Source organism: Orycteropus afer, unplaced genomic scaffold (genome assembly GCF_000298275.1).
Source record: "Orycteropus afer afer isolate SDZICR_OR568_19922 unplaced genomic scaffold, OryAfe1.0 scaffold00020, whole genome shotgun sequence".
Classification (NCBI taxonomy): domain Eukaryota; kingdom Metazoa; phylum Chordata; class Mammalia; order Tubulidentata; family Orycteropodidae; genus Orycteropus; species Orycteropus afer.
This window is the reverse complement of record NW_006921607.1, coordinates 9,895,363-9,904,937: the sequence shown is the minus strand read 5'-3', so window position 1 is coordinate 9,904,937 and position 9,575 is coordinate 9,895,363. Positions and strand designations below refer to the sequence as shown.

Here is a 9,575-nt window from a genome sequence, read left to right as displayed (position 1 = left end):
GAATGTAGAACATAGTCTTTGTGGAATGAATATGTTATGCCAATTGACCTAGATGTCCCCTGAAAATATTGTCCTAAACCCTTAAGCTCAGTGACTCAGCCCCCTCAAAGTGTTTGGTTATGGCTAAGAAGTTTGTGTAACTTTGTATGCTCTATTATATACCTGGATATAATTGCAGCAATACACGTATACATGTAGGAATAGCCTCTGCCACACCTATATATGCTTGTGGGTATACTCCCATGTGCCATGCCACACCTGTTCAGCTTATGCATCTGGCTATGTATTCACTCATAAATTATTTTCGTTATCATAGGATTGTGTACTGAACAGTACTCACCATTGTTACCTTTTCCTCTTGTGTCCCTCCCAGTGCCTTCCTTTGTCTTGGTCATGTTGTGCTGATTTCCCCTTTAGAATGTATTGCCTTTCCCTTCACCCAAGTTAATACATTTCTATTAACTAGTTAGTGCTTTTCTCTCTCTTCCCTTCCCATCCCTGGTAACCATCGAGGAATGCTTTCTGTGTGTAAACCTTTTCTTGACTTTTGTTATAATCATGGTCTCATACGATACTTGTCCTTTTATGATTGACTTATTTCACTCAGTATAACGTTCTCCAGGTTCACCCATGTTGTGAGATGTTTTGCAAATTCCTCGTTATTCTTCACCATTGTGTAATATTCCATTGTGTGCATGTACCATAATTTGTCTAGCCTTTCATCTGTTGATAGACACTTAGGTTGTTCCCATCTATTTTCTATTGTGAGTAACACTGCAGTGAACATGGGTGTACATGTATCTATTCATGAGATGGAGCTTATATCTTTAAGATATACACCAGTAGTGGGATTGCTGGATCATATGGTATCTCTAGATCTAACTTTTCAAGGAAGAGTCATACCATTTTCCACAGTGGTTGGACCATTTTACAGTCCTACCAGCAGTGTTTGAGAGTTCCAATCTCCCCACACCCTCACTAGCATTTTTTTTTTTTAATTTTTTAAATTTAGCTCTTGAGCCTCACTGTCCTTACCTCCAAGCAACAGAGATACATGGGGATTATCAGGGCTGAAGTAACTGCTCCACATTTTTCTGCCTCATAGCCTCTCTCTAGACTCTTACTTATGCACAGCCTTTTAAAAATCTCCACTGTTCATAGTTTCTTGGCTTTTGATTAGACACAGTGATTCCTTTAGGAAGAGCTCCAGCTTTTGTGGTGGAAGTGGGACGTTGACAACTGGTGTCAGCCTTTCTGTCTGTGGGCAGGGATGTCCCCAGCCGAGCAGTGCAAGCAGATGATGTTGTTTGGAGCCACTGCCCTTCAGGCCCTGGGTGTTCCTATACCCTCCCACCCTGGCTGGCCTTTCCTTCCTCACAGACCTTGCTCCCAACTCCTTCCTCTTATCCCTAAATCAGCATCCCAGGTGCTCTCTCTCCCAGGATTCTTCCAAAGATAAAATACTGCACCTCGGCTTCTTGCAGACTCAGAGCATCTCTGAGGATAGGCTGTCAGAGAGCAGCTTGGGACATTTTTGGCAACAGGTCCCTGATAATCAGTATAAAGGCTGGTGCCTACTCACCCCAAACTCATATCCATTGCCTCATCACTGGCTAACAGAGCTAAGGTGGGAGGTGAGGAAGAATCCCGGAGTCTCTGCTTCCCACTCTAGGGCCCAAACTCTAGGCTTTCAGTTACAAATGCCTGGGGACCGGTGGTCAGAAATCATTTAGCCTGGGAGCAGGGCAACTCCTCCCAGGTTTCAGCACCTCTGTGAATGGCTGAGGGGAGGAAGGAGCGGCACAAGTGGACCTTTGGCTGTAGGGACCCACGACAATGTCCCTTCTAAATAGCCATCTTGGTCTTTATTCCCAGAAGGCAGAGTCGCCTGGGACAGAAAACCCAGCAGATTGTGTATGGAGTTGGAGAACTCCACCCCTCACCCCCTACCCCCAGGGTACGGGGTAGGAGAACTTTTTAGGAGAGGGATCAGGTAAGTGACTGCATTCCCTGGTTTTGGAGGCGTTCGCAGGTGTTCTCAGGTTAAAGGTAGGAGGCAGCAGCGTTCCCAGGTGTAGGACCCGCAGAAGCTGTTACCCGGAGCGCAGGCTCCCCCAGCTCCGTGCAGAAAGCGTGCGCTCACTCCTCGGGGCTTTCCGCCGTGAAGGAATATTGGCGAAGGGAAAGAGGTATCTTTTGGGTCCGCTGAACAAACAGCCACAGTACTCGGAGAACCTGCATATATTTAGATTTAGCCCAAGCAAGTGTCCTTTAAGTCCCACCTCCTGAAAGCCCCACCCGCACCCCCGCCCCCCCCCCCCCCCGCACCCCCGCCCCCACATCGGTAGCCTCAGTTCTAGGAAGCCACACCTACTAAGATCACCCGCTCTAGAAGCGCCCCCTGGTTTTCCGGAAGCCCCGCGCGCCCGCGCGCTCCCGCCGCGCCCGGGAGGCGCGCGCGCTCAGCAGTTGCGGTTGAGCACGCGGCAGGAGCAGGTGCTGCGGAAGAAGCGGCACTGGCAGAAGGCACATGGGTCGCAGCAGGTGGGCGCCGACGGCTTGCAGCTGTCGCGGGTGGCCACGCAGCCAGCGGGCGGCGGGGGTCGAGGCCGGGCCGCCTTCTTCACCGAAGCCTTTTTCTGCGGGGAAAACGCCAGGACTGCTGGAGCGGGCCGCGCTTGACTCACCTGGCCTCACCTCTGCCAGAATGTTTCTTGAGCCACCGAGGCCCCGGGCGGGACAACCCACCCGATTGCCCACTGCCCGCGCTACCCATGCCCACAGGGCACCCCAGCCGGTGTCTGCCCGCTTCCCCATCTTGTCCTATCTACCTCCACCCCCATCAAAATGTACTTGGATCTGGCCTGGCTGTCTTCTTCTCCCCCTGGTGGACTCTACTTAGTTACATAGCTTTTAATTATGGTCTCTGGGTTCAGTCTAAACCGCAGTGCCTGTCGGCTCTGCCTTCGCAGTAGATCCCGCTTCTCCACCTTTACTGCTACTACCCTGGGCCTAGCCACGACTTGTCTCTCTGGGCCCCCTACAGTCCCTCCTCCAAGGCACTAAAGGGACCTCTGCGAAGACCTCTGATAGCATCCCATTCCTGCTTAAAGACTCCCACTGTTTTTTTTTTTTTTTTTCCTGTGCCTTCAGAATGCACTACAAACTTCACCTCGACCCTTGAGGTCCTCTGTGTCTGGCCCCTGCCCACCTCTCCAACCTGCCCACCTTACCCCTTGCTCTATGGGTCTGTTTCTGTGCACTGAACACAGCGAATGAGTTCCTGCTGCAGCTTTGCATGCTACTCCCTCTGCCGCGACCTTTGCTCTTTTGTCCTTTACAGGCAGCCTCTGGTCATATGTAGTTAGACTTGAAAGTATACAAGAATGCAAGTATACTTGAGGCCAATTTGACATGTCTATCCCAAGTTGAAGAATTTTCAAATTTAATTTAATTTAAATTTAAAAATTGAAGCAGTATAAAGTATTTTTTCCATTAAATACCACTTTATTATTTTGGTAGGATTCCATTTCACTTTAACTTTTGAAAATTAGTGTTGTCAGAATTAAGATGTGGTAAGTGTAAAAACTCGACGGCAAACAACAACAAAAGTGTAAAGTGGGCAACAAATTTCAAAGACTTACTATGAGAAAAAAAATGTCAACTATCTCATTAATAATTTTTATATCAATTACATATTGTAGTGATAATATTGTAGATATATTAGGCTGAATAAAATATATCACTAAAATTAATTGCACCATTTTCTTTACCTTTTTTTAATATGGCAACTAGAAAATTTAAAATTATATATGTGGCTTACGTTACATTTCTGTTGAACATTGCTGCTGTGGGTTATTTTGAATTTTCCCCTTCACTCACTCTCTGTCTCATTCCAAAAAAACCAAACCCATTGCCATCAAGTTGGTTCTGCCTCTTAGTGACCCTATAGGACAGAGTAGAACTACCTCATAGGGTTTCCAAGGCTGTAAACTTTATAGAAGCCAACTGCCGCATCTTTCTTGGTTAAGAGCTGAGCACTTGACCACTGAACCACTGGGGCTTTGTCTCATTACCCTGCTTTAATTCCTTCAAAGTATTTATCTGAATTCATCTTTTGTATTTACTGATTTACTTGTTCACCTATTTTCCCCACAACTCCATGAGAGCAGGGATAGCTCTCTCTTATCCACTGCTATATTCCCAGTGCCTAACAGGTAGTGCCTAAGGCATTTGATTGCTAACCAGAAGGCTGGCGGTTTGAACCCACCAGCCACTCCTCAGAAGGAAGGAAGGTTGGGCAATCTACTTCCATAGAGATACTGCCTTGGAAACCCAAGGAGGGGTTGCTGTGTGTCAGATCCGACTCCAGAGCAGTGAGTTTGGCTTTTTTTTTTCGTTAACACATAATATAGGATCTCTTGTAGCCTCGTGGGTAAGGCATTTGACTGCTAACCAGAAGGTTGGCTGTTCAAACCCACCAGCTGCTCTGTGGGAGGAAGATTGACTTGATAGCAGTGGGTTTGATTTTTTTTTTTTTTTTAACATGTAATATGTATTTGCCAATCATCTGATCTATCTGTTCACTTTCCAGTCTGAGAAACAGGCTCTGAGAGGAGCAGGGATTTCCTGAAGCTACCCAGGAGGAGTGCTCCCTGTTGTGGTTACCCTTGATCTGGGAAACGGAGACAGACTAAAACACAATAATGTGTGCACTTCAACAATGCCTTAATCCAGTGTTTCCCAAAGCGTGGGGAAGGCTGGCCATGGTGTGATGGTTTTAGGTGGTGCCTGAATATTAAATGACCTTGAATCATATGTTGCTGTTGTTCTGTGCCGTCAAGTCGGACCCAACTCATTGGGTTTCCGAAGCAGTATCACTACGGAAGTAGATTGCCCCATCTTCCTTCAGAGGAGTGGCTGGTGGGTTTGAACTGCCAGCCTTCTGATTAGCAGTCAAGTGCCTTAGGCACTATGCTACCAGAGCTCTTTTGAATCACATAGTGAAAATAATTTCTTTTTTCAGTCTCTTTCAATTCCAGAGGCTCAGCTTGGTGTCAGGAAGTAACAAACGCCTCTCCCAACATTTGCTGATCTGCCTTTTACCATAGAGCAGGTCTCAGATTAAGAACTTTTGGCAGGCCACACTGTCCAGCTAGAGTTCTCTAAACAACGTTTCATTTTCATTTTACTCATCTTTATGGTTCTCTTCTATTGATGGCAAGTGGTACTGGTTTCCTATTTATCATTGTTACATAATTTTTAAAATTTTAATTTTAATTAAATATATTAAATAGGTGACAAAAGTTGTGAGAGTAGTTCTGAGTTGATGGAGGTTTGGGAAGCATCACACCCATCCCAAGGAATGGATGAGGGTGTAATTTCAGGCAGGGGCCAAGCTAGTACAGGAAGATGCTTTTTAGCAGGTAAGCTATCGTTACATACAGGAGTAAAGTGGTATCTGCCTGTTAGCCCCGAGTTATTTACTTCATAGTAATCTGGGGCTCTTTAGCCCAATAAAAGCCCACCAGCACCAAACTCAAATCTGTGCAGATCCAGTTTTTTAAAAATTGCCCAAATAAGCAGAATTTTGGTCACTGAGAGCCTGCCTGCTTTCCATACCTCATGAAACTTCACTTAACATCTGCTAGTCCTGTTGTTGTTGTTGTTGTTATGTGCCATCGAGTCGGACCCGACTCATAGCGACCCCTCCTTGGGTTTCCAAGGCAGTATCACTACGGAAGTAGATTGCCCCATCTTCCTTCCGAGGAGTGGCTGGTGGGTTTGAACCGCCAGCCTTCTGGTTAGCAGTCAAGTGCCTTAGCCACTATGCTACCAGAGCTCCCATATAAGATAAAATTGTACAGTTTAAGGATGCTAGGATACTGTCCTGGAGGAAGTACAGCCAGAATGCTCCTTGGAAGCGAGAATGGTCAGACTTTGTCTCACCTGCTTTGGTCATATTGTGAGAAGGGACCATTTCTGGAGAATGGACCCGGAGAAAGATACCATGCTTGGTAAAGTAGAGGGTCAGCGAAGAAGGGGAGGACCCTCAACAAGATGGATTGACACAATGGCTGTGACGACGGGCTCAGCATAGCAAGGACTGGGGCTGGTGCAGGACCGGGCAGTGTTTGTTTCTGTTGGACACAGGGTCGCTACGAGTCGGAGCCGACTCAACGGCACCTAACAACCAAACCAAACCAAACCCACTGCCATGAAGTTGAGTCTGACTCACAGTGACCCCACTGGGTTTCCAAGGCAGTCAATCTTTGTGGAAGTAGATTGCCCCATCTTCCTTCCAGGGAGTGGCTGGTGAGTTTGAACCCCTGACTTTCTGATTAGCAGTCAAATGCCTTAGGCACTGCACCCCCAGACCTCCTTACCTAACAACAACAGCAACAGGATACTGCTGTCTTTGGAAGCTCTCTGCTCTTCCTCACTGTAGGAAGACATCACCCAGGGACATGGAAGCTTCTTCTTCCCTTCTCTTCCCCTTCTTGGTGGCTCCCTAAGCCCCTAGTCTCTGGAAGACCTCCTGTTGTAGGGGACTACCTCCTGCATGTGGCTGTCAACACCTAACTAAATAGCTTGGTGTGCAATGCTATCTCATTGTCATACCTTTTTCTTAATCAGCCACAAATTTCCTCAAACCCCCTACAGCTATTTTGCTCAGTGAGCCTCAGCCTCCTGGGTTTCTGTAGGGGTCTGACCCAGGACTCCTGGCCAAGAAGCCCTTCAGGTGGCATTCAGCTTCTTTTGTTGATGTAGACCTAGACAATCTTCCATTCAGTTACTAGTCAGAGCTTGTGTGTCCTCTCCTTTTAACCCACTGCCGTCAAGTCCATTCCAATTCATAGTGACCCTGTAGGATAGTGACCCTCTAATCTTTATGGAAGTAGACTACCCCATTTTTCTCCCATGGAACAGCTGGTGGGTTTGAACCACAAACCTTTTAATTAGCAGCCGAGTGCTTACCCATGGTGACACCATGGTTCCTTTCTCTTTTTAAGGACCCCTCTTAAGTCCTATCCCGCCCCCACAGGGAGAGCTCCCAGGCCTACCTTGGAGGATCTGTTCATGTTTTCAGCCTCTTTTCTGCTGATCCTTTTGGATTTCTTGTTCAGTGCTTCAAAGAAAGACAGAAGAAACAAAGGCAGATGTTCTGGGGGCCCTGAGCCGCAGCACAGTGGGAAGATAGACGGGGCTTGGGAAGTCCTGGGATGGGTAGGGGAAGCATTTGGCTGGATGAGTCCTATCTCAGGAGTCACATCTTTTTGGCCCGGGTGCTGACCTGGGGCCAAAGATTTTGAGCAAAGTGACCTCTAAGGGAAGGCAAAAGAGAAATCTAAGGAGGCCCTGGGATCTGCCCATAGTATCCATGAGACACGTGGTCTCAACCTGGTTGGCCCTGGGCTGCTCCGAGCCACCCACATTCCCCTTTCATCTCTATTCTTGGCAGGAGCAAGAACATTGTGGTACCCTGAAAATGGGCTCAGTGTCTTGTCTATGCAGGTGTTTTCCGTATTCCTGTTTGTCCTTTCTTAGTGCTTTGAAGTTGGGCAGACCAGACTGGTATCCTGACTTTGCTGTCTAACAGCTGCGTGGTTTTGGGTAACCTACTCAACCTCCTTGAGACTCGGTTTTCTTATTTGCACAATGAGTATTGTTAATACCTACCTTACAGGATGCTGTCTGGATGGTAAATGAGGTAAACTTACAGAGTGAAAAGTCTGGTGTATCAATAGTGATCAGTGAATATTGATGCCCTCCCCCCAACCCTGCCTTTACCTCCCTGATATGCCTAGAACATCCTCTTTGCTTTGTGAGAGGCAAGGAGTTCTGGTGGTGTAGTGGTTAAGGCATATTGGCTGCTAATCAGAAGGTTGATGGTTCTAACCTACCAGCTGTTCCATGGAAGAAAGATGGGGCAGTCTGCTTCCATAAAGATTTATAGCCTTGGAAACCGAATGGGGATCTCTATGAGTCAGAATTGACTCGATGGCAGTGAGTTTGGTTGGTTTAGTGAGAGGCAAGGCAGCAAGGGATGCCAGTTTTGAGCTTAGGTTCAGGACTTAAACAACTGGGTTTGAACTCTGGTTCTGCCCCAGAAGAACTCGGTGATCTTATACTAGTTACTTAACTTTCCTAGCCTCAATTCCCTCAACTGTGAAACATGAATAAAAATTGTATTGACCTCACAGGGTTATTTGAAGATTAAATGAGATAATCTGTCTACAGCACAGTGCCTAGCACACAGTATGTCTGCTATTATTACTATGATCCAGTGAAGTCAAACCAGAAGATCTCCAGTGCCAGGCTCTACTGCCCCTAATAAGGAGCCCTGCTGGCACAGGGGGTAAGGCATTTGACTGCTAAACAGAAGGTTGGCAGTTCAAACTTACCAGCCTCTCAGCAGAAGGAAGTTGAGGCAATCTACTCCTGTAAAGATTTACCACCTTGAAAACCCAGTGGGGGTTGCTATGAATCAGAATCCACTCAGTGGCACTGAGTTTATTTTTTTTTTTTTGGTTACTGCCCCTAATATTTTCCCCTGAGCAGTCATTCTCAACCCTGTCATGATAGGATTGGTTCATGCCAGGCTTGCTTATATTCTGTTTGCATTTCCTAAAGCTTGTTTCTCTTGATTGGGGCTCTGTGATTCAGTAAGTTTCAGAAATGCTAAATTCACCACATGCCTCAACTGCAGGCTTTCTCAGAGCATCTAACATGCTAATCTGCCTATTAGTTGGTGGCAGGGGCATGCAGGGCTTTCCCAAACCAAATGAGTCAAGAAGCCCTTGATTCTCCCAGGATTATTTCATGGAATGAGCAGTGGATCCTGGTGTCTGTCTTGGAAGCTCCCCTCTCCTCCCATGGGCCAGAGCTCTGAAGCTGGGCCCCAGGCCAGCCTACTTACCCACGATGGAGACAGAAGGAAAACCCAGCAGGTTCATAGAGCAGTTGCTCTTCAAGCTCTTGTCATCACTGGGTTTCTCCTCGAGCGCCAGGTGGCTGTGAGCAGTGAGGAAGCACAGGCAGACCAGCAGAGTGGTCAGGAGAAGGCGGGTGACATCCATCCTGAGAGGCCTGTGTGGGACAGAGAAGATGGGGGTAGTGCCAATTGATGAAACGGAAGACAGAATTTATGAGATTGAAGACAAATACCTGAATACTTATTTGGAAAGGGATCAATCAGGAAAAAAATCAAAACAAAGTGAAGAAAGCCTAAGGTTCATGTGGGATACCATCTAAAGAAATAATCTACGTGTCATTGGAATTCCAGAAGAGGAAGAGAAAAATAAAACCACTGAGAAAATCACCCAAGATTTGCTGGAGGAGAACTTCCTTAGTATGATGAAAGAGGAGACCATATCCATTCAGGAAGTCCAACGAACCCCAAACAGGATAGACCTCAAAGGAAAATCACCGAGACATATCATCATCAAACTCACCAAAACCAAGGACAAAGACAGAATCCTGAGAGCAGCACAGGAAAAACAAAAAGTTACATACAAAGGTCAGCCAGTAAGAATAAACTCTGGCCAGCAAGATGGCGGACGAGGCAGAAAGAC

At 46.8% G+C, this 9,575-nt stretch overlaps 1 protein-coding gene across 1 annotated transcript; it reads right to left on the bottom strand.

Annotated features, from left to right (window-relative positions):
* Positions 1-2,462: 2,462 nt before the first annotated feature.
* LOC103191728 (agouti signaling protein) lies at positions 2,463-9,080 on the bottom strand. Its single transcript, XM_007934575.1, has 3 exons — positions 8,921-9,080; positions 7,065-7,129; positions 2,463-2,639 (listed from the first exon to the last, which is right to left on the bottom strand). Exons 1-3 carry the CDS (start codon positions 9,078-9,080, stop codon positions 2,463-2,465), a joined length of 402 nt encoding a protein of 133 aa, XP_007932766.1.
* Between the last annotated feature and the right edge of the window lie 495 nt (positions 9,081-9,575).

Bases quoted from the DNA above. Each gene is read 5' to 3' on its own strand.
- LOC103191728 (XM_007934575.1), bottom strand. From the start codon at position 9,080: ATGGATGTCACCCGCCTTCTCCTGACCACTCTGCTGGTCTGCCTGTGC. The intron at 7,130-8,920 runs GTAAGTAGGCTG...CTTTCTTTGAAG, and splicing joins TCCTTCTGTCTCCATCGTGG to CACTGAACAAGAAATCCAAA. The intron at 2,640-7,064 runs GTAGGCCTGGGA...TTTTCCCCGCAG, and splicing joins ACATGAACAGATCCTCCAAG to AAAAAGGCTTCGGTGAAGAA.